At 43.8% G+C, this 24,071-nt stretch overlaps 1 protein-coding gene across 1 annotated transcript in view; it reads right to left on the reverse strand.

Moving 5' to 3' along the window:
- The window catches only part of DNAH14 (dynein axonemal heavy chain 14), a 171,867-nt gene that overhangs the window by 75,376 nt on the left and 72,420 nt on the right, over positions 1–24,071 (reverse strand). The window contains exons 32-41 of the mRNA XM_037069365.1: positions 23,833–23,909; positions 21,839–22,010; positions 17,591–17,680; positions 15,125–15,259; positions 9,573–9,788; positions 8,266–8,356; positions 6,748–6,956; positions 5,759–6,011; positions 3,400–3,484; positions 781–1,010 (exon numbers count right to left, since the gene is read on the reverse strand). Coding sequence (XP_036925260.1) covers positions 781–1,010; positions 3,400–3,484; positions 5,759–6,011; positions 6,748–6,956; positions 8,266–8,356; positions 9,573–9,788; positions 15,125–15,259; positions 17,591–17,680; positions 21,839–22,010; positions 23,833–23,909 — 1,558 coding nt within the window. The remainder of the gene's footprint in view (positions 1–780; positions 1,011–3,399; positions 3,485–5,758; positions 6,012–6,747; positions 6,957–8,265; positions 8,357–9,572; positions 9,789–15,124; positions 15,260–17,590; positions 17,681–21,838; positions 22,011–23,832; positions 23,910–24,071) is intronic.

Consider the following 24,071-nt stretch of genomic DNA (forward strand, 5'->3'; position numbering starts at 1 on the left):
AAGGATTAGGGTGGATGCTACTTACCAGAACTGTTTTGAAAAACAGAAACGGTAGAGAAATCTAAGGCTTTAAAAATAATTTAGAAGAGAAAAAGAAGTCGGAAACTGTACCCATCTATGGAAATTTCTGCCACACGGTGGTCTGTGTATCGCAGACCCGGCGACATGGTGGCTGGACTCGCGGCTGGGCTCGCGGCTGGGCTCCCATTCTCGTGGCTTTGCCTCGGCTCTGCCCTACCCGACTTACCTGGAGCAACAAGACCCAACCAGGAAGCCAGCGTTCTCCTGCTCCCTTTATTGGAGAAAGGGTGCTGGAGTGTATTTATGAACCCTCTTGTACCTTTAATGTTCACCTTTTAAAAGATGGGCCGAATCAATATAAGCCAGCCATAAAGAGTTTCAAGTTTACTGTCAGTTTGTTCTTTATTTCAATGTCTCTGGTTCTATTTGGCTTGCTTGGTTGTTTTGGTGATTAGATTCCACTTACACACTTACACGTGAGATCATATGGTATTTGTCTTTCACCACCTGGCTTCTGTGACCAGAGGGGAGGGGGGAGGGGGTAACGGGGAAAGCAGGGGAAGGCTCGTCAAGGAACTTGTATAAAGGACCCACGGACGGAGCCAAAGGGAGGCAGGATCGAGGGTGGGGCAGGGCAGAGTCATGGGGGGGAAATGGAGACAACTGCATTTGAACAACAATAAAAAAACTCACAAAAAAGAGTTTCAAATTAATATTCTAAAGCAAGCATAATTATGCCTTTTCCTTCCCGGAACTTACCTACTTCTGAGTTGTTTTCAAACAATTCATGAACAAGGTCATCAAAATCGTAGGTCACTCTCGTGAGAGAAGTAGGTTCAAACCTGGAATACAACAGGATATCATTTTCATGCTCGTCTTCACGTTTTAAAGTTCCTCCAAATGCCCAAGTGAATGCAAATACGAAGAGCTTCTGAATCATTATCTTCAGTTTATCAGGATGCTTCTCCAGATACCACGTGTTCTCAGCCCTGGAGGGGACAACTCTGGGGGGGTGAAGGTTAAAATTTTTAGCAAGCATTCGGCTAACTTATTTCAGTATCATATCAAAGTTTCCTTACTAAAAATTACAATAGTTAAGTGTTGACATAAAAGCATTTTAAGTTAATGTATAATTTTCCTTTGGCAAGTCATGTAAATCACTGCTACTATTTTTCTTTTCAAAACACCATATGAGCAAGAGATTTGTAGTCACCTTTGATTTATTTAGGATGCATGACTCACTTTTATTGTAGGTCAATCTACTCTCTGAGAGTTTGCCTGCCTTTCGGAAGAGGATCAGATAATTCTATTTTATACAGAAAGACACAAGCGAACGGTCATTCACTATGTATTCCTCTTAACCAAGTCCTAGCATTGACTTGGTTCCACCGGGCGGAAGCCAGGGCATGTGAGTGTGGGCAGAGTCTTCTCCAAACTGGGTCAGCCCCGGTGGGCCAGGTCTTTGGGACCTTGAACTTCTACAGTGAAAAGGCCAAGGGGGGTGGGACCGAATCAAGGCTTGGACCTGACTTGAAAACACTTAAAGCAGTTCAGGACTTAGCATTACCATAAAATTATTCGTGTTATAAAAATCCTAAAAATGCCTCACTGAACTGAAATGGATTGGCAACCACTAATGTATGACGCATGTGTACAACTGCACTTGTACTTTCTAGTCACAGTAACAGTTCATTCAGCAAATAGTTACTGAATTTTGGCTCTATATCAGTCACTCTAAACGGAACAAACATGGTGGCCCCTTACTTCCAAGAAACATGAAAATGTTTCTTCCAAGAACATGAAAATGAACAGTAAACCCTGCTGAGAGCCAAGAGCAAAGAGTCAGCCACCCCACAGAGAGTAACAGTGGAGATGACCTAGACCGTGGGAACCAGGGCAGGCTTCTGCCAGGGCGAAGCAGTTAAACTGAGACCTGGAGAGTGAGATTTGGCCAAACGGAGGTGGAAGAGCCGCAGAGCAGAAGGGATACATGTGCCAAGAGCATGAGGTCAAAGGTCATGGCCAGTGCGAGGAACCAAAAGGGAAAAGCCCAGGGGGTCACCAAAGCACACACAGGGTCAGATGCAGACACTAGGAGGCAAGCTGTGCCTCGGGGCTCTTCCTTCATTCCGAGTCTCCCGGGAAGTCACTAAAGACTACCCAGGGGAACATTCCAATTCGTGTTCTTTTAAAAAACCAAACTCCTGCATATAAATATCAGGAGGTATGTGCAAGCACATCAATCACAGTAGCATTTGTAATGATGAAAACTGAAAACAACCTGTGCGTCCGTCAATGGATAAATACACTGGACCCAGGTACACAACGAGCTATTAGTCAGCAGTGAGAGCGCGTCAATCACAGGGACACGGCATTGAACAAAAACGTGAGACACAGAACACGGACGATGACTCCACTAACAACAGGCTGAGTTGAGAGATGCACAGTGTGGGAATCTACCACAGCACAAAGCCCAAGACGGCGTTCATCGCAGATGATGCGACACCATAAAACTTAGGTGCACAGGGGACTTCAAGGTAAGTTAACATTTTTTCCCTGCAACTAACTGGTATGTATGGATATTTGTATATTGTTATTTCTATCTCACACACATTTTACACATATTCTTTTATGGCTATTTGCTATTTAATAAAAATTAAAAATAATATATGGTTGTCCATTTGAGAATGGACTAGAACAATTGAGGAAAGCAATTCATAGTCTATTATAAGAGTACAGGCAAGCAATGGTAAAGTCTGGGCTAGGACGCTGACGAGCAAGATGTGAACCTGCAGGTGGGGTTGACAGGTAGATAAAAACCACGTCCAGAATGTTCTATCATTTAGAGGGAACCATGACATGAATGTCTTGAGGACCCAAAACGAGGCGTAGGAAGGCCTCAACAGCTACTTTCCTGTCCTACAAACGGGCAGAAGAATGATAGACTTAAAAATTTCTAACATGATAGTTTATTGAGCACTTACTATGCACCAAGCACTTTCTATGTATCATCACATCACTCCAGTTTATTAAATGAGAAAATCAAAGCTCAAAAATACTGGTAACTGGTTCAGTATTTCTCATCTCATAAATGGCAGATTCATATGATACATTCATACCAATTCTATTTTTTTCTCAAATATGACAGTCTGGACAAATGTATTCATGTTAGTCATATAATTTAGCATACAAATCTAGGTATCTTGTATTAGATATATGACATTATCTAAGCTGAAAGAAAATAGAAAATGATTTCTTTATAACATTACATCCAAAAGTCATAAAAGTATTGATTGGTTGACAAGTCACTCTGTTTGCATTTGAGTGTTTGGCACCTAGTAGGTATTGAAACATGTCTGTTGGAGGAATGTAACTGACCTTTCTTTTATGTCCTTGAATTTGACAGACACTTTTGAAAATGAATAGCTTTTCTCCTCAGTTGAAGTGTTCTTCAAATCTTCACCTTAAAAAGGAGAGAATATTTTTCCACAATCAACAGCAGACTTCAAGTTCAGCTGATTCACTAGCGAGGGTCAGCTCTTCAACACGGTTCAGTTTGTGAATCCTCACAGCAGAGCGTCTTAGTTTTACATGCAATGTCTTACACTGCCCTCACCTGGCCAAAGGGGGAGTTACTCTCCTAAGAAAAAAGGGGCAGAGGATGTACCTCCAGTCGTCTGAATCAATCCACGTTTATTTGCAGCATAAATCTGCATACTTTCATCCTCCATTTTATTCCGGTAACTTTTCGTTCAATCTGATGGCCCCACAATGCCACCAGAAAACTTTAACACACCCAGGTGACGACCTCCACATACGGTACACATCACAAAGTAATAAGCTGACCCTGGTCAAGCGGAGCATGGCAGAAGAAACCTGAATGCTTTCAGGTAAGAAACGTATGGAATCAGCCCTGGCTGGTGTAGCTCAGTGGATTGAGCGCGGACCTGCGAACCAAACGATCGCGGTTCGATTCCCAGTCAGGGCACATGCCTGGGTTGCAGGCCAGTTCTCTGCAGGCCAACTCCCAGCAGGGGACGCACGAAAGGCAACCATACATTGATGTTTCTCTCCCTCTCTCCTTCCCTTCCCCTCTAAAGATAAATAAATAAAATATTTTTTAAAAAAAGAAACGTATGGAATCAACTGCCCAACAGGTGCCGGTAACTGACTCCTTCCTAAGCACATCACCCATCTTTTTTGGCTCAAGTCGTCCATTTCGCAGAGAAATGTAAAGAACGAATAATTATTCATTCTTCCTTTTAGTTTTTCAAAATAATCACATTCGTTTTCTTTGTTAAAATAACATAGGATTCTTGTAAAACAGGTAGAAATAACAAAAAGTATATAGAAGAAAATAACAATCACTCATAATTCTACCATCCACAGATAATTATTAAATATCGATGGATTTTATTATGGTCTTTTATAAAATATTTAAATATTAAGTATAGGATATTTTAAAATCTAAACTTAAATAATTAAAGGAGATACTTCACTTCTCATTCTGCTTTTTTCATGTCTTATCTTTGTGTCTCTCCATTGAAACATGATATTGTTGCATCATACTTTATGAATCTATTCTCTTATTGTTAGAATTCAGATGATTGCTGTTTTTTATAATTATAAATAATTCTGTTATAAAGCTCCTTGTGCTAAATCTGTACACTTCTGAGATTATCATAAATGTCTAGAATACTAGAATTTGGGGACATTTGTAGTGTATATTGCCAAGCGGATCACCGAGAAAGGCTGAATCAACGCATACTGTGAGTACCTTAGTGAGAGTTTACGTGGCAGCACGCTCCAGCTGTGGCAATTAAGAGCAGGCTGCTAGAGCAATAACTTAGGATGTAACCACCACCACGAACCACAGGAGTGCTCAAAGTAAAGACAGGGAGGTCCTTCAGAACCAGAAGCAAAGACGGAAGTCAGAGACAGAAGGGTAAATGCAGGGGCTTGCGCTGCCTGCCCTGGGGGTGCAGCGGGGAGGGCAGGCTCTGGTAACCAGGAGCAGCAGGGAGGACGAGCCCTGCGCGCAGAGAGGAGGGTGCCTCCATGAGACCCCTGAATCGGCCCTGGGCCCTGACGGGGCTCCCCATGAAGAGAGAACTAGGGCAACTTGGGCTGTGGGCCCAGCAAAGCTACAAGGAAACTTTTTCCTGCCTAGATTTCTGGGGGATAGGAGGGTCTTATGAGAAATGAAAGCTCAGGCTTGTGCCCTGCGCAAGTAGGTACAGTTGGAGCAAAGCAATTTTAAATGGCCAGCATCTGTTTTGTTAACCTTTTTATCTCTTGGCCCCGGCCATGATGCCGCACTGTTCTCTTAACCCTTTCATTGCTCCTTCCAGGTGCTTCACCGCTTGCCACGGCTCTGCCTTGGCGTGTGAGCACCTAAGATTTCTGAACGGATTCAGAAACCCCGCTGTTAATGTCTCCAAGAGTTTCTAAAACATGGCAAAAACATTCTTCCCTAACAGTGATCCTCTGAGGATTCTTTATATTCATTTCCTTCGTGACTGGCCAACACTTATGTGATTCTGATCTACTTCCTCGCACACTCCTCTGTCAGTGATTTCCAGTTTGTGCCACGTGCACGTTGGCTTTTGGTACAAACAGACTGAAAGGGCCTGGAGTTGTTTCCTTTCTTTTATAAAATCCAAAAGCGGTGATAAGTTACAGCACTGACTAGCTAAGATAGAACACCATCAGCACGACTTGGGGAGGAAAAACTCACCTTGTCCAAAGCCTCCATTTTTACTCATGAACTCAAAGAAAGCCTCAAGAATTCTGCAGAGGGTTATCACGATTGTCACATCTTGCACAGAAAATGGCTGAAATTTCCGATGCTTCTTTATAAACTCCAGTCCACTTCTGACACTGTTTTGAATCAAGAAATCAAGATAGTCCACTCCCGACTGACTCATAATTTTAGAAGTTTTCGAAAGCCATGACTTAACATAAGGCTCCCAGCCCAGATCAACAGGATCCTAGCAACAAAAAGCACAAGACAATCTTTCGTAAATACAAAACACAGTGTGCCCCGGCTTTCTTACTTTCTCTTTCATTTACCGCTAGAATCATCATTCATTAAAAGGGCAAGTGATCAGAAAAGCTTAAAGAGTCACCCTCCTCTGAAGTCCCTGTGACTTTGAACGCAGGTCCTACAAGTCAACAAGCGTTTGGGGCACTGTGGGTAGAGAGCGTGCGGGGCGTGTGTGGGGGCTGCGTGCCCACGTGGCGAGAGGAAGTGCTCACCCAGGAAGTCAGCACTGTACTTAGCGGCATTCGTAAACTGAGTTAACTGGGGCTACCAGTGGCGGGTGCTGAATTTCATGGATGGAAAGCGATTCTTCTTCGTTGTGCCTTCTCCCTCCTCGATGCCCTTGGAAGCCTGTGCCCCGAGTTGCAGGGTGCGTGCAGTGGGTGTAAAAGCTCCAGCCCATCTCCCCTCTGTGGGAAAACAGCCCCCGCCAGCAGCCTCGCCCATCCACTGAAAGCACTGGGTTCTCAGTGCCGTGGAAAACGCTAATATTCCTGTCACTGAGAAGTAGTGACGACGGTAAGTACATTCGTATCCACCTTAGGGGACACAAAACCTTTAACTGCTGGGATCACTCTGTGGGTCCCCATAGAACAAACAGTGAAAAGGGCGGGAGGCAATGACCAGAGGTTACCCGAAACAATGCATTTTCTTTGTGAGGGCCTTCGAGTCTGAAGACTTACCATGTGGACTATCCCGCATCGGCTGACGGTGGCGGGACTGGCCTGAGAGAGACTGTCCACTTCAAAAATCACCCGAATCTTTTTGGTCAAAGCGATTCTCTCGCTGTTCGCCAGGCACAGCGTTCTGGTGTCATCCAGCATCAGGTTGAGATTTTCCACCCAGAAGGGGTCCACCGGGCCGTCCAAGACCACCCACTGCCAGTCCAGACCTGCGAGGAAAGTATCTGCGATGCAGCTGGGAACAGCCCCGGTCTTCTCTTGCTACGACCTCGCAAATACTCGTTTTATTTAGAAAGTGCTTTCTAATGAAGATTAGAAATGATACGCTAGAAATCATCAGAGGAAATGTGTTTATATACAGTCTCTAAAGTCTATGAAGTAAACAGTCATACCATATACTTAATAAGGCCTTGAACACTGTTTCCGTAATCTTAGGCAGCTGAATTGTATAACTGGCCTGTAAAATGTGGGTAAGAGAAAGAGGCATGAACGTATCTTTTCCAGGGTACGCCTCGCACTCCCCCTCCCACCCCCACCAGGGAACATTCTGGGGAGACTCGGCCTCTGGGAAATGGGACAGGGAGATAGATGCTCTCGGAATAAAGAACCAGACAGACGATTCCAGAGTGCTCTTCCACAGTGGGAGCCCGTTTACCCGCTTTCTGCACTCCGGACCCGCTGCCTTGCTCTGGAGTTTTAGAAAATCTATCAGGACGGGGGGAGGCATGAACGGGTCGCTTTGGAGAGAGAGAGCAGTGAGCCACTTCAAAGACACGGAAATGCCCCGAAGAACAGGAGAGGAGGAGCTGCAGGGATGGGCCCTCGATGGCCAAAACAGCTGCCTGGGGGGTTTCCTTAAGACCCTGTGAAGGAAACTTGTGCCCCAACACTGTACGAATGTCAACAAGTAACACCCCGAACTTCGGTAGTCCTGGGGAAGTAGGAGCAACAGCTGACGTCTCTTCCAAAGTCTGGAACAGAACTGTCCTTCAGGGGGAGGTTGATTTGAGGTTCGCCGGGGTGCAGTGCAAGCAGTGGTCGGGGTCCTGCAGGAGATGGCCCGCCCCTCTGGAACAGGGACCCCGTCAGGCGCATCTCTGTCCCCCAGCGGCCGGCAAAGCGGATCAGGGTCGGGGTGCTATTCAAGTGAGTCGTCTGTGCTCGAGGCGCGTGCACGGGCCTGGGACCCCACTTTGGAGGCAGCGCTGCGGTAGTTCGCCACTGCTGCGTCCCACGCGGTATTTATTTCTACCTGTGACGTCCACCTGGTATGAGCCAAAAGGGCTTTATAAGCTAACAGCCCTCGTATTTACACAATGTCATTATATATGCACGTGCTGTTATATAGCACGTGGCGAGATTATTCAAATTTTAAAGGTGCTCGCGAGGGGAAAACAACAGGAGAACAAAGTATCACTCTCATCAAAAATGCTCTACAAATATAAACAGAGCTCAGGTTGGTTCAGTGTGTCTTTTCCATTCAATAATCATTTCATTACATTTAATTACAGCACTTACTCTCACTTTCTGTAGTTTTACCATCTTTCTCCATCTCCTTGAAAACATTATCATCTACATCTGCCTCATCAGAGATAGGAAGTTGGAAAACCTGGAATAAGGAATCAATAATGTTTAGATGTTTATTTGATCACGTGTTCCAACTACGAGAAATTGTATGTCAATATGCTTTTGTGTGTGATAAAAATACGAAAGGCAGAAGCTTCCATAGCTGAAAAGACCGATACGTAATCACCGCAGCATGATGTAACTGTTGGGACTACGGGCCATTTTCTTGTAGAAAATACTTTTTAGTTTTTCCCCAGAAAGGTGTACATGCCTGTTATGTAATACTCAGTTAAAACAGCAAAGCACGAAGAAAGCAGGAGTTCTCTGAACTGCCACCATCTCTAAACCAACCAACCACAGCTGACATTTTGGTGGGACGTTGTCCTAGACCTCCCATCAGGACACACTGAAAATCTCAGGCTGCGCAGCAACGCCCTGGCCTGGGGGTCTGTCCACTCACAGATTCCAACACCTCATCCTGGGCAGCTCGGACTGAATACATTTGGAAAGCAGCCCAGGAGTTCTCGTGTTACTACGCTCCCCAGGTGAGTCTAACCCGGCTTGTGGTCACACCAGTCTCTCAGAAGTTCTGACCGATGCTCCTACTGAAGTCTTCCTGATCGGGGGAGGGGGAGGGGCTTAATTATTTAATTCCCCAAAGGGGGTAAGAGGTCATCAGCTGCCTGGACCCGCTTCCCTTCCCACTGACAGCAGGAGGGGGGAACACCAAACCTGTGGGAACTTCCCTATTTTACAACCTTGTCATCATGGAGTCTTATTTTTTCTATTTAAAAAAAACTTCGCTAATCTGTTTGGTTTCACATATGTTTTTTATTAATACAGTTTAGCTGATGAAATATACTGGTAAGCCGATGAGAATACCACCTTTCAAATTTTGTTTTGCTATTCGCATTTATTCTCTGGTGAATTTCGCATCAAATACTTCGTTTGCTTTTCTATTAAAGCATTTCTGTACATCAGTGACGTGTAAGGTATGCTGGGGCATCAGAGTCACCCCTTAATCCCCCTGTGCTCCTGTAAAAGCAGCATCACTAACTTTATTGTTTACTGACCATTTTAAAACACAATGGCTTATTTTCTGGTTTATTTTTATAGCTCATAATTTTTCTTTCTTAACTGATCATAATTTTTAAATTTATGCTCACACTAGTACTTAATGGTGCTAATCTGTCTTTAGATAAATAATGAAATAATCCAGAATAGTCAAAATGAAAATAATCATTCCATATTAAACTTACATTAGATGAGTCTGAGATTCTTGACTTTAGTCTGTGAATGTTATCTTTCTTTGAATCCCTCTCAGTGTTTAAATACACATAATTTCGAATTGTTGCTGACAATAATCCGTCGGTCCATTCCATGGTGTTAGGATCCAGGCGTCCATACAGCTCACTGAGAGTGACACTCCTGGGGTTTAAAACGCAGATATCCACTTTTCCTTTTCTTCCTGCGATCTGAGAGTAATCCGGTGTGGTTGTTTTTAAAGACATTAACTATGATACGGTTACTTAATATTTTATATTGTTCTAACCAAAGAGTCTTCGGAGAGATCTGTGATTCCAAAGACAGCTCCTCTATAAAGGTAGCAGTTTGCAAGGAACAATCAAAATGGACGCATTAAAATTAACCATTGTAATAAAATATTGCTTTAAAAAGTCTAGATATTACAAGTGATATCTCTGGGAAAATAATGAAGAAAAATTCCATCGTGCTCCCCCAGGAACGTGGTACGTGAGCTGGGAGGCGGAGGGCCTGGAGCCAGGGCTGGGTACAGCGGTGAGGGCGAGCAGGGTGCCGTTTCTAGCCTCAGGGCAGAACTGGCACCCAGGCAGACCTTCTGTGACATGCTCTGGGGGGCCGCCTGAATACCTGGGGTCCAGCCACCCATCTTGGATCTCAGTTGGAAAAAGTGGCAGACACTGTAAAAACTGCAAGACTCTGGACTCACAGAAGCTTAAGACAAGAGACTGTGGATGGAGACGTGTAACAAACCTCCGAAGGCCCTATGTACAGAGTAGGGCCAGCTCGCCAGTGAAGAACGACCCCAGCACACGGCAGGTCTGCAAGGACTGGAAAAGGTGGCTGTTTTTACTAATGTCTAGTTTCCAACAAATAATCTCAAGGCGTGAAGACACAGTCCATTCAAAGGAATAAAATCAACTGAGAGAAACCATCCTTGAGGAAGTTTGCGCACCGGACATGCTAGACAAAAGTCTTTAACTGCACAAAGAGACGAAGGAAATCATGGCCAAAGAACTAAAAGAAATGAGAATGAGTAGGGAATATAAATAAAGGGACAGAGGCAGAAAAAGGAACCAAACAGAAATCATGGAGCTGCAAATACAACTGAAATAAAAAATTCAACCCAGACATCGATCAACAAAGTTGAGCAGACAGAAAAAAAGGTAAGTTATTTGAAGATGGAGCTGTTGAAATTACCCAGTCTGAAGAGCAGTCATGAATAAGGCAACTCTCAACAAATTTTAAAATATCAAAATCATACCAAGTAGCTTCTTCAATCACAATGGAATGAAACTAGAAATCAATAACAGAAGAAAATTGGAAAATTTTTAAAAATACATGGAATTTTAACAACACACACTTAAACAACTAATGGGTCAAAAGAAGTAGCTTCTGAGCGTGGGAACTGAAATATGTGAACATAAAAACACAACACACAGCCCTGGCTGGTGTGGCTCAGTGGATTGAGCGCAGGCCTGTGAACCAAAGGATCGCGGTTCGATTCCCAGTCGGGGCACATGCCTGGGTTGCAGGCCAGTTCTCTGCAGGCCAACTCCCAGCAGGGGACGCACGAAAGGCAACCATACATTGATGTTTCTCTCCCTCTCTCCTTCCCTTCCCCTCTGAAGACAAATAAATAAAGTCTTTTAAAAAAATCCACAACACACAAAACTAACGGATACAATGAAAGTAGTACAAAGGAGAGAAATTACAACTGCAAACACTAACGTTGAAAGAGAAGAAAGATCTCAAAGCACCAATTAATTTTATACCATAAGAAATGAGAACTAGAAGAGCAAACTGAACTCAAAGAGAGAAAAGGAAGGAAACAATCATTAGAGGAGATAAACAAAATAGTGAAGAGAAAAGCAATAGGGAGAACCAATGCGACTCAATGGTGGTTGTTTGAAAAGGTCAACAAAATCAACAAACTGCCAGATTGACCAAGAAAAGGACAGAAAAGGCACAAATAAATCACACTAGAAACAAAAGAATGGACACTACTACTTCTGTGAAGAATTTATTTGTTTTTGTCTTTTTAAATATATTTTATTGATTACGCTGTTACAGTTGTCCCATTTCCCTCCTTCGTTCCCTTTCCACCCTGCTCACCCCTTCCCACCCACATTCCCCTCACTGTGAAGAATTTAAAAGCGTTATAAGAAAACACTATGAATTGTATTCCAACAAATCACGTAATTTAGATGAACCAAATTCCTAGTAACACCAAAAATTAGCATGCTGACTCAAGCAAGAAATAGAAAATCTCAACAGATCTATAAAAAGTAGAGACTGAATCACTAATTAAAAACCCCCAACAAAGAAAAGTCCAGACAGTCGGCAATGAAGTCTGCCAAACATTTAAACAAGAATTACCACCCATCCTCCCCAAACTCCTGCGAAAAATGGAGAAGGAGGGGACACTTCCTAACACATTCCCAGTGGCCAACATTATCTGACACCAAACCCACAGATACCACGAGAAAAGAACAGTGCGGGCCAACATTCCTCACAAACGAGGATACAAAAACCCTGGACAAGGTTTCTAGTCACTGAATCCAACAGCAACTTCAAAGGGAGATGTATCCCGGGGAAGCAAGGGTGGATCGACGTGAGAAAATCACCCCATGTAGCACATCGCCTTCCTGAAACAAGGGGAATGACCACATCATAGCTACAGGGTGGGAACCACACAGACACCCATCGAGGGATGAAGGAAGAAACAAGATGTGACGCATGGATAAACGGACATCCCACACAGTGAAATGTCCCTCAGCCGTAAAATGCAGTGCTGATACAGGCCGTAACCTGAGTAAACCTCAAAAACATGTAAGAGCAGTCAGACACACGAGATCACATATTGTCTAATTCCTTTTCTATGAAACGCCCCAAGCAGGCGAAGCCACAGTGACAGAAAGCCAACAGTGGCTTCCGGGGAATGAAGAGGGAAGGTAATAAAGAGCCATTTCTCAGTGGGCAGGGGGTTGTCCCTGGGTGATGGAGAAGCTCCGAAACTAGAGAGAGCGAGGATCGCACCATGGTGTCAATGCACTAAATGTCACCGAACTGTCCCCTCAAACGGCTCATCACCTGACATGCATTCCACCCTTCAGTACGTGGTGTGCAGTTCTGCCCTACCGCAAACTGACCCCGCTGCTGGGCAGATGTTTTTAGAGGATATACACACATGTAAGGGGGGCAGTAAAAACATCAGAGAGGTTTTTACCCCCATGATGAAGGGGTAAGAGAAGTGAAGATCAGGAGATAAAGCAAACCAAACTGAAACCAAAATACAGAGAAGATCTCAACAGACCAATTAGGAAGCAGTCATGAAATTGAGTTCATGAGTCATGAGTCACAAACTCAGGAATACAATCAAAAACCTTGCTTAAGGTCCTGCCACCAGCCTACATACCTTTATTATGATATTTAAAAAAACCCAAACTTAAAAATATCAAACACAACAGAATCATTAAATGNGTCCCTGGGTGATGGAGAAGCTCCGAAACTAGAGAGAGCGAGGATCGCACCATGGTGTCAATGCACTAAATGTCACCGAACTGTCCCCTCAAACGGCTCATCACCTGACATGCATTCCACCCTTCAGTACGTGGTGTGCAGTTCTGCCCTACCGCAAACTGACCCCGCTGCTGGGCAGATGTTTTTAGAGGATATACACACATGTAAGGGGGGCAGTAAAAACATCAGAGAGGTTTTTACCCCCATGATGAAGGGGTGAGAGAAGTGAAGATCAGGAGATAAAGCAAACCAAACTGAAACCAAAATACAGAGAAGATCTCAACAGACCAATTGGGAAGCAGTCACGAAACTGAGTTCATGAGTCATGAGTCACAAACTCAGGAATACGACCAAAAACCTTGCTTAAGGTCTTGCCACCAGCCTACATACCTTTATTATGATATTTTAAAAAACCCAAACTTAAAAATATCAAACACAACAGAATCATTAAATGATAGTATAGTCCCGTATACAAACTAGTCATCGGAACGACACTGTGGGAAGTTTTCATGACGCGGGGTTAATTCTCGACATACAATATCTAACGGGTGAATGTGCGAACATGAGAAAAACTGAGACCATTTACGCACAGCACTATGTCAGTGACTTTAAAATATAATCATTGTAGGAAAAGTAATCAAAAGAAATATAGCAAAATATTTGCCGTCATTCTGCCTAGTAATCACTTCTTATTTTTGCATTTTCCAAATTTCTCACAATTGTCCATATTTCTTTTGTAATTTAAAGAAACTGCTTTTTAATGAAACTGACTCCTGCCCATAGGGTTGTTCTAGGATTATACAAGGTAATCCAGGTGAAAGCGTTTCAGCCAGTATCTGGCCCATTTACAGTACAACATAAATATTAGGTTATTATTTTACTGCTGTGATAATTTGCCTCTTGTTCAATACAATAACTGTTCAATACAATAACTGCATGCTGTTTAAAAAAGACACATTGAAAACAGTGATTCATCAAGTTGGAAAGTAAAAGAATGATCGAAAGCACGCAAGGCAAGCAAAGATGGAGTTAATCTTTCCAAGGTGGGATTCAAGCCAAAACCGTGGACGAGAAAAACAAGGGCATTTACATGTCAAAGGGTACATTTTGTAATGATGCTTTACCATTGATATTTATACACTAACTGAGATCTGTTGATAAGGGGCATTTAGAAAAGGACGAAGTCTCAGGAACTGCCCCGTGAGCAACTTTGAGCAGGTTACTGCACACAGGAGAGAACAGGTCTCCATCCCCGAGAACCTGCCTTTCCAGGCTTTTGTGACGGACTGCCACCAATGACTCCTTACGTAACTAAAGAGCACACTGTGTGTGGGAGTCCAACTTTACAGCGACTACAACTGTGTCGTGAAAAGCGGGCGTTGTCCCAGGAATTCAAGGACAATTGAACAGTAGTAAGTCTGGCAACACAGCTTAGTACATTAACCAGTTACAATACAAAAATAGGTGCTAAAAATCATCTCATAGATTCCAGGAGTCAAAAACCCAAGTATAATGAGGACAGGAAAAAATTCCTAAGTATGATCAAGAATATTTACGACAGACCAAGAGTGCACATCACACTTACCCATCATGTAAATACAGAAATCTTAACTGCATTCAGGACAAAGTTAGAAAAGAGATATCACCACTGTCCTGGAGAGTCCATGAGTGCAATAAGTGAAGAATGTAAGTCATATAAATATTAGAAAAGAGACGAAATTATATTCATTTCAGGATGATTCAATTGGTTACCTAAAAAAATTGCTATTTACCAGCCCATTAAATAAGGTGACTAAATACAAAACAAACACTTAAGTCAATTGTTTTATTTTACATTAGCAATGACCAGGCTGAGAATCAAAATTTAAAAAACCCCATTCACCACAACTGATTTCTAACTACACAGTTCCTAGCAATCACGTCAACAGGCACAGGACCACTTGTGTGAAGAGAACATGAAACGTGACCGAGTACCAGACAAGATCCTAACCGACGGAGAAACACTTGACTTGGCAGAACACTCACCCACCTGCAAGGTAGGGACCTCCTCTTCGGGTGACAGTAAGTCTTCGACTGGCAGCAGCACCAACGCTCTTTCGAGGATTCTCCTGACCGTCGTCTTCCCCCCACACGTGGGTCCCACCAGCATCACCCCGACGAACGCCTAGACACAAGTGCAGATGGGCCGTGTGGTTCGGGCTCGCCGCTGGTTCAGCGGAGCTGCGACCGGAAGGTTCTTGTTTATACACACATCCCTGACCACAGGCGCAAACCCTCCCTCCAAATTACTGTGCAGTCTACTGTCCTCCAGGCTGTTTTATTGACCAGGCTAATGTTAAAACCACCAGGAGTCCAATTTTAGAATTCAAAGAAAGATCTCTAATTCCTTGGACAATTTATCTCACTTGCCGACTGTCCTTTATTCCTGAACCTTTCTCTACAACTGGCTTCTGTAATGAAACTAACCTGGGCTTTCCTCGGCTCCATTTCTCTCTCTCTCTAGAACTCTGATTATTCCTCCCATGTTAGTCTTCTGTAATTCACGTTCTCTCTCCCCCACCCCCTTACACTGACACTCTCTGATCTCATCAATTCAAATATCTTTCCTGAGATCTCAACTTCTAAAGACTCCCTAATGTATACACTTCCCCAGTCTTTAGTTCTGAGTGTCAGAGTGGAATTTCAAAGGTCTACTAAATATTTCCAACTGAGTGTCTTACATGGTTTTCAAAGTCAACATCACCTAATCCATATGCTTTTTTTTTTGCACTTGTTGCTTCTCTTAGGGAGACATCCACCTGGCTTTGTGAGGCGTTCTAATGGCTTGTGGAATTCGTTCCACTTTTCGGACCTGGGACTCCGGATGGGCATGGTTGAAATCAATACTTTAGGCTGGCCTCTGCTGTTGTTTCTAATCCTACTGATAGCAGCCTTACTTAAAAGCTGTCTGAGATGAACTGAAGGGATGCGATCCCAGACCCTGTCAATCACATTAATCAGAGACGGCAACAGTGCGGGATATTCCCGGGAAAATTCACCAGAAGACAAGACAGTGTATAGACAAGGGGAGATATTGTTAGGAGACCACTCCTTACAGGTCTCTGACGTCACTACAGGCTTCCGAGCAGAGCGTCAAACCGCTTTATTCAGAACTCTCTTTTTGAGGGTGTTTACAGAGCAAGCAGTTTTGGAAGCTAAAGACAGTGTTTCCTATCAGGATGGAGGACAAACTGACTGGCTGCCCTGGTGAAGATGACGGTGATGTCTCCTTCAAGAGCAAAGGCTGGCAATGCTTGCTGGTAGGACCCTTTTAGACGGGCGGGCCCCTCTCCTGTAAAATGACTCGCCGTGAGGGCCGCTGTCACCTGGCCTTGTCACCTGTCACTGCTGTGAGGACTAAACAACCCCTTCTGACCTAGGAGTCCGGCATTTTCTGCCCCTAGAGANCATTAATCAGAGACGGCAACAGTGCGGGATATTCCCGGGAAAATTCACCAGAAGACAAGACAGTGTATAGACAAGGGGAGATATTGTTAGGAGACCACTCCTTACAGGTCTCTGACGTCACTACAGGCTTCCGAGCAGAGCGTCAAACCGCTTTATTCAGAACTCTCTTTTTGAGGGTGTTTACAGAGCAAGCAGTTTTGGAAGCTAAAGACAGTGTTTCCTATCAGGATGGAGGACAGACTGACTGGCTGCCCTGGTGAAGATGACGGTGATGTCTCCTTCAAGAGCAAAGGCTGGCAATGCTTGCTGGTAGGACCCTTTTAGATGGGCGGACCCCTCTCCTGTAAAACGACTCGCCGTGAGGGCCGCTGTCACCTGGCCTTGTCACCTGTCACTGCTGTGAGGACTAAACAACCCCTTCTGACCTAGGAGTCCGGCGTTTTCTGCCCCTAGAGAACTTGGGCAGGCTAACATGTTAGCTTACAAGCAGAGTAAAACCTTGACAAACATATCCACGGAGAGAAAAAACGTGGTCTCTCAAAATGCACATTCTCGCCATAATTACTCATTCAGTTCTATCCCAATCAGAACCCATGCAGGATGTTTTAAATGACAGGCAGAGGGCTGATTGTCGAAGATTTTTGACAATAACAAAGATGGAAGGTTACGATGGGGCTCAGGACACACCACCCCACAACCTGGCACCCGCGCCTATTAAACACACAAAACCGAATCAGTGCTTCTGAGTGGCAGAAGCAGGAGGCCACTGCGACTCCCCACCTCAGCTTTCTTCCCAAAACAGGTCAGAAACTCCCCACGTGCTGCTCCCAAACCTTGGCGATTGTCAATGCTGTTGGAGCGCATATTCTTTTGAATTAGTGTTTTCGGTTTCTTCAACTCTATTCCCCAAGTGGCTGGGTCATAGGGCAGGTCTGGTTTTAACGTTTTCAGGAACGTCCGCTCTGGTTTCCATAACGATCGCACAGGCCATCTTGTCCACCTTCTAAAACCCAGGAGCCAGAGCGGCCGACACCCACTCCCCACTCACCTGAAGTTGGTTGTGGAACTGTATGATTTTCTCTTTCTGAGCTGGTAACTGCTGCAAGCCCAACTGCTGTGTCGCCACAAATATTACTTTCTAAAAGAAAATAAGCATATTAATTTAAAATGCATTGCAAACCAAACCCTTGGTCTGTGATCCTATAAAATCTCTCCTATCTAGGGACCAAATCCTGTGCTTTAAGAGAGTAATTCCTAACATTTTTGTTCGCCAACCTGAGAAGAATGAAAACCTACTTTCCACCCAAAATATAATACATCCGAATCTTACACTCACAGACCCCGGCAGCAAATTCACAGGCCCTCCCCAAATTTAAGAACTCATGCTGTTCTTAAACTTGATGTATTTAAGAACCAGCTGTTACCAAAGTGTAGTAGTTTCTCCTACAGTAAAAGAAAATGTCGAAGATCCCACACATCTTTGTATAATTCTAATCACCATTAAAGTACGTTTTCTATTTTGTAGTGATTATTTTCACATTTCAGTGTTTAAAATATTCTAAGATAGCAAGTAACATTTAAAAAATCGCCAACTTGATGGAACTATATGAAAAAGGTCTCAGAAACTGGCTGTACCTTAGAAAGAGACTCAATATTTCAACACTTTAAGTTGTGATATGAGTCATATACTATAATTTGGCTATAATTTGGCAACATCTTTTAAAGTTTTTTATTTACTGATTTTAGAGAGAGGAAGAGAGGGAGAGGGGGAGGGAGGGGGAGAGAGAGAGAGAGAGGAGGAGATGGGAGGGGAGAGAGAGAGAGACATCAATTTGTTGTTCTACTTATTTATGAACCCATAGGCTGTTTCTTGGATGTGCGCTCACCAGGGATCGAACCCACAACTTCGGCATTATTGGGACAGTGCTCTAACTAACTGAGCTACCTGGCCAGGGTCCAATTTTTTTTTCTGCCAAGGTCAAATTTCATCACCTTTTATTAAACAGTTGACAGCTTGCATATTTATCAAGTAGAAATTATGCAAATAAGAAAGAGCTGAATAAAGTGATACGCTTGTGTAGAAAACTTCCCCATAAACTCAGGCTGTTACAAACTGTATTGTAAAACTGATGAAAAGGTGAATATATAACGAGGTTCAAGAGTAAAACCATGAATGTACAAGTAGAACAGACACTAGGGTGGCCATGCCATGGCCATGTTTCAGCTGTGACCTGCAGAAGGTCAAAGGTAACACTAGAGGCATTTAAACAGGAGAAGCGGGGAGGGATTTGTAGACTCTTCCTGGGAGGGTCGGAAGGATGGTTATACAAAACAGAGAGAGCGAATGTCTGCTTTCTGTCAGCTGACATTTCTCTTCTGATTTTCTTCCAAACAAAGTGAAAATCCACAAAACGTAAATGTGAACCTTCAAAATGTAGGCAACAGCTTAGACCCACATATCCACTGTACTTCTAGAAACCACACAGACCAAAAACCAAAAAAAAAAAAATGTACATTCAGATTAGATCATAAAGTCAAACCCAACTGCATGCTGTTTAAAAAAGACACATTGAAAACAGTGATTCATCAAGTTGGAAAGTAAAAGAATGATCGAAAGCGCACAAGGCAAGCAAAAATGGAGTTAGTCTTTCCAAGGTGGGATTCAAGCCAAAACCATGGACAAGAAAAACAAAGGCACTTACATGTCAAAGGGTACATTGTGTAATGATGCTTTACCATTGATATTTATACAGCAGACCACCTGGTAATAACTACTGGAAAGCAGAAATATGAACGTACTAAGAGGAGACATTTATTCACTCCTCTCAGCCCAAGGAAAAGGAGGTGAACTACGACCGGCCGTGGCTTGCCCACAGGAGACCTAAGAGAACCACCACCGAGAGGTGTCCAGAGCTTAGCTAAGCTCCTCCAGGGCATTTCTGCCTCAGCTCCCTCCCTGGGCCGAGCAGCCTTCGAGGGCCTCACACTGACACCGGCCTCCCCCATCAGGGGACCGCCCTACATCAGAAGGCAATGCAAGTTCCCGAGATGAGTTCCTCCACAGCTGTAGGATCAAGTCTCCCCTGCCACCCAGGGCCTTTCCTGCGTGTGCCCCGCAGGGAAGACCGCTGTGGAGTTTACGAAAACCCTGCTCTTTCTGGTTTGAACTGCCCAACCCAGCCGCAGCCCGAAAACCCCACAGTGCTCCCCCGGGGACCCTCATACAGGCACAGGTGCCAGGCCCTGCCTCTCTCCCTGCCTCTGTCCCCGCCCGCACCCTGCCTTCGGGGCCCCACGTGGCTCCTGGGAGGCGGGCAAGATGTCCTTCCCGAAGGACCTGGGGGTCATCAACTCGATTTTCATTTCTTCTGCGGTCTTTTGTTGAACTGTGGCTCACCATCCCACCCTGTGCTCCACTTAACAAATGTTAATGAAATCCGAACAAATGGAAATAAATTGACCTCTGTATGTTGTATGTGACCTTTGAAGTTAAAAGAGAATATGTTTTCTTTTCATGTGCATACGGATATTCAAATTACCTATATATTAGGTTATAAAAACCCTAAATTACCAAGCATAAATTAAGAAAGGCAATATTCTCATCAAAATACAGTAAGATTAGAGATTAATTAACAAAAAATAAAAATAAAAAGGTCCCTTACTTGAAATTAGACACAGGACAAACCTCAGTCTTAAAGGAATACTTAGGGAAATAAAGGAATTACTAACTACAGCATTTCTGGAAAGCGATTTTTATAAAACCCTATGCATCTGAACTCACGGCATATATAACTGAACAAGTCCTGAGAGGAATTTTTATAGTCTTACAAACCTATACGAGTAAAAAAGGAAACTAAATCAGACACTTTACTCAAAAAGATGGAGAATGAATAACACAAAACCCAGAGGAATAAAAAATGTTTAAAATATTTATATGGCTATGAAAGAGTTAAAAAGATGAATTAAATAACTAACTAACTGGTTCTTTGAGGAAAAATAAAATAGGTAAACTTACAGGTAATCTAATTAATGAAGACACCCCAAATTAAGAACAACAGGAAATGACTGGGAGAATAGCCTCAGAAGCAGATGTTGAAAGAATCATAAGCTAGTGGTTTGTTCATATGCATATTTGCACCTTTTAAAACTTGAATGAAATGAGAATACTGTCTAGTTTAACAAAGTTGACCTAGAAGAGCTATAAACTCTACAAACAGACTATAGCCATGAAAGAGCCACAGTCAAACTCATGGTCAGATGGTTTTCAAGGGGAAATTCATCCAAACCTTCCCACCTGATCTAGTGAGTGGTCAGGGTTTTTTGTTTGTTTGTTTTGAGTAAGTGCTTTCTGTGTTAAGAAATAATACGTATTCTGTGCTTGGTGGGTATCAAGTTATACACATAACCTACTAATTGCATTTCAATAATTATGAAACTGTTTAAACTATATTTTCTAAAACATCTTTTAAAACATTATTTTTAAAAGATGGGTAGGGACCCAGGGAAAGGAATCAGTAAGTTTCACGGCCTGACCCCTGATAAAGGCTGAGGAAGAGCCAGAAGACCAGGAGAGATTCCAGGTAGAAAAAACATGGAGGGGAGGGAAGAGGGGAGGAAGGAAAAAGGGAATTATGGGAAGACCACCAGCCCGGCCAGACTGCAACAGGCACCACCTACCAAGACAGTCTGGGTCTGCCCTACAGGCAGCCCGGCCACCTGCGGCTCTGTTGATGTGGTCGGACCTGGGTCTCAGGAAGGCAACTTTCCGGGCCTGCTGGCAGCGTCCTGGACGCAGGGAGCGGCAGGAGGCCGCACCCCAGCACCGAGGGGTATCGGGGTCCTACCTAGACTAAGCAGTCACTGTGAGACTGAACATGTAAGAGAAAAAATGAAGGGCTCTACAATCACAGTATGTATGTAACTTTAGTGGCCATGAAATATTTACTTACATTTGGAAGTCTTTTTTCATGACACTAATCTAATTTGATTCTTACAGCACCCCCTTAAAGTAGGAGAGCAGACATCATCATTATTCCCATTTGAAAGACGGAAAAATTGAGGAACCAAATACGTGACAGCCTCCCTTGCCTGAAGGTACAGTTCACCCTTCCTTCCTTCCTTCCATTAGGCTGCAGTGCAGTAAAAGCCCTTTCTCCCTCAAGGGGAGATACATCTCCAAGTATCTTTATCTCCCAAATTATAACAGAGTATTTCAGAAAAACTCTTAACATTTTTAATCCACATCTAGACACTCTATATGTAAATCATTTGTGACAATTTGCAAAGGTCTTTTTACCTCTAAGGCAACTTGATTTACTTTCGCAACTGTTGCCTGAGGAAAAATATCTCCTATAATCTGTTCAAAAAGTGGGACATCTTCTGCGAGAAATTTTGGTAAACACACTTCTCTCACGGCTTCGATGATGATCAGAGTTTCATCCGTGTCAGAGAGGATGTCGTTTGTGTCGCTGTGATAATAGAAAGCAAATGTAAAGAACCAGTGAACAAGCACGTTTTGCTGACATTCGAGACCACAAAGACTCATTTTTAGACGTGGCGACTCCAGGGTCCTTGCCTCCTCCCTGCCCCTGCAAAGCAGCTCTGTGGCCTGGAGGGGGTGAGGCTGGCCCCTGGCTCAGGGAGGGGCTGACATGCCCAGAACAGCCGGGGTAGCCTCCTTCCCCAGTCACGGTCGGAGGGACGGACCATTGCATTAGGGCTTTTTTTTTTTTTAGCCGCAAGCAACAGAAACGAACTCAGGCCAATGTCAAATACAAAATAACGTAATGATTTATTAAAAATTCCTAGGAGGGGGAGAGAGTTCCAGGCGTTACTGCTGGGGTTCTAGGGAATGACCTTGACCCTTTCCACACTTTTCCCCCAAGACAGATTCCAATTTACACTGAGGAATGATTATACATATGCCTGGCTGTGTGAGTGGGGGAGGGGTAATATTAGATAATGAGGAGGGAGACAATAGCTTATGTGAAATGTAACAAACCTCAGTGTCAAATCTAAAAATACCAATTTACTAAGATTCTACAAAACAACGATTTGGGGGGATGGCACCTAGGAATGCCACGGGGTCTATCTGTCACAATTTAGGAATGAAAACTCAGTTTTCCGGTTACAAGCCACCTATGGCGCCTGACGGACACTGTGTTTTCCACAAATCGAAGCGCCGTGGCAGCCCTGGGCCGAGCAGGCCTGTCACTGCCACTTTTCGATGGTGTTCGTGCATGTCACGTCGCTGGCTCGCAGACCAGAGAGGATGCTGCTCTCAGTGACAGGAGACAGACCGAAAGTGAACTGGAAATGGGAACGCCCACCGAGGGGGGCCTGTGCGACCTTGGAGTGTTCTGCGACTGGAAGGAAACGTCCAGGGAGGGACTCGGAAAGCAGAACAGGGCCGCTTTCGCCGGAACTGTCCTTGGGAGAACCAGGCGGCTGTCGGAGCGAGCAGGGCACATGAGGACTTCGGGGAGCCAGCACTTGGTACTGACCCCCTCTGATTTTTTTGAATTAGAAAACAGGTCATGACAAACACCTATTTCCATGCCAGTAACACTACACAGGCCGTGCTTCCATATCTGCCTCAGTTCTTCTTTCATTTCTAAGAAATAAAATAGTGTGGTAGAGCTAAAGCCTTAGCCCTTGGGCTCCTCCCCTCCCATCTGTATGTAATCCATAAACAACGATAAGGTTTATTGTTTAACACTTCATACAAATAGCATACTGATATATCCTTTCGTAACATATTGATTTTTTTTTTTGCTTTTAAGTAAAGTAGGTGACACCTCAGTAGAGCGCCACGTCTAACCAACAGTGGGAAAAAATGTCTTCTGCTCTGAAGCCTGGTCCACAGAAAGTGCCCCCCACCTACTCCCTCCCGCTCACCTGATGCACGAGAAGCAAGGCTTTGGTGGGCTTTTTAAAATTTATTTTAAATTTATTTTTAAAAGATTTTATTTATTTATCTTTAGAGGGGAAGGTCAGGAGAGGAGAGAAATATTAATGTATGGTTGCCTCCCATGAGTCCCCTGCTGGAAACTGGCCTGCAACCCAGGCATGTGCCCTGACTGGGAATCGAACCACAATCGTGTGGTTCATAGGCCCACGCTCAATCCAGAGCTACACCAGCCAGGGCTTTTTTTCATATTCTTAACAACCTCTACCGCATCTATTGTGATACTCTGGGAGCTTCCTGTTTTACCAGTACTTAAAATTTTAAACATTATTTTCCTAGTGTTGTAGATTCCCTTTGACCTAAGAATTCAAAATCCAACTAACCGTTTAAACTTGCGTTTCTTCTTTCCAGCTGCAATTATAATCGTCTTCAGCAACCTCAGGCCAAAATTATAATGATCCTATCAAAACATTGAAATGTTGAATTATTAAGTGTCTCGTGGAAAAATGAAATAATCTGTCAACAAATGTGAGGAGCACATAGTTCGTTCACTAATCCTCTACGCTTTGAAGGGGAACAGGGGTGTAATTCTAGCAACACCCGATTTGCTTCTAACGCTCTC

The sequence above is a fragment of the Sturnira hondurensis genome, unplaced genomic scaffold (genome assembly GCF_014824575.4).
Source record: "Sturnira hondurensis isolate 20B ecotype Veracruz unplaced genomic scaffold, ASM1482457v3 Scaffold0018525, whole genome shotgun sequence".
NCBI lineage: Eukaryota > Metazoa > Chordata > Mammalia > Chiroptera > Phyllostomidae > Sturnira > Sturnira hondurensis.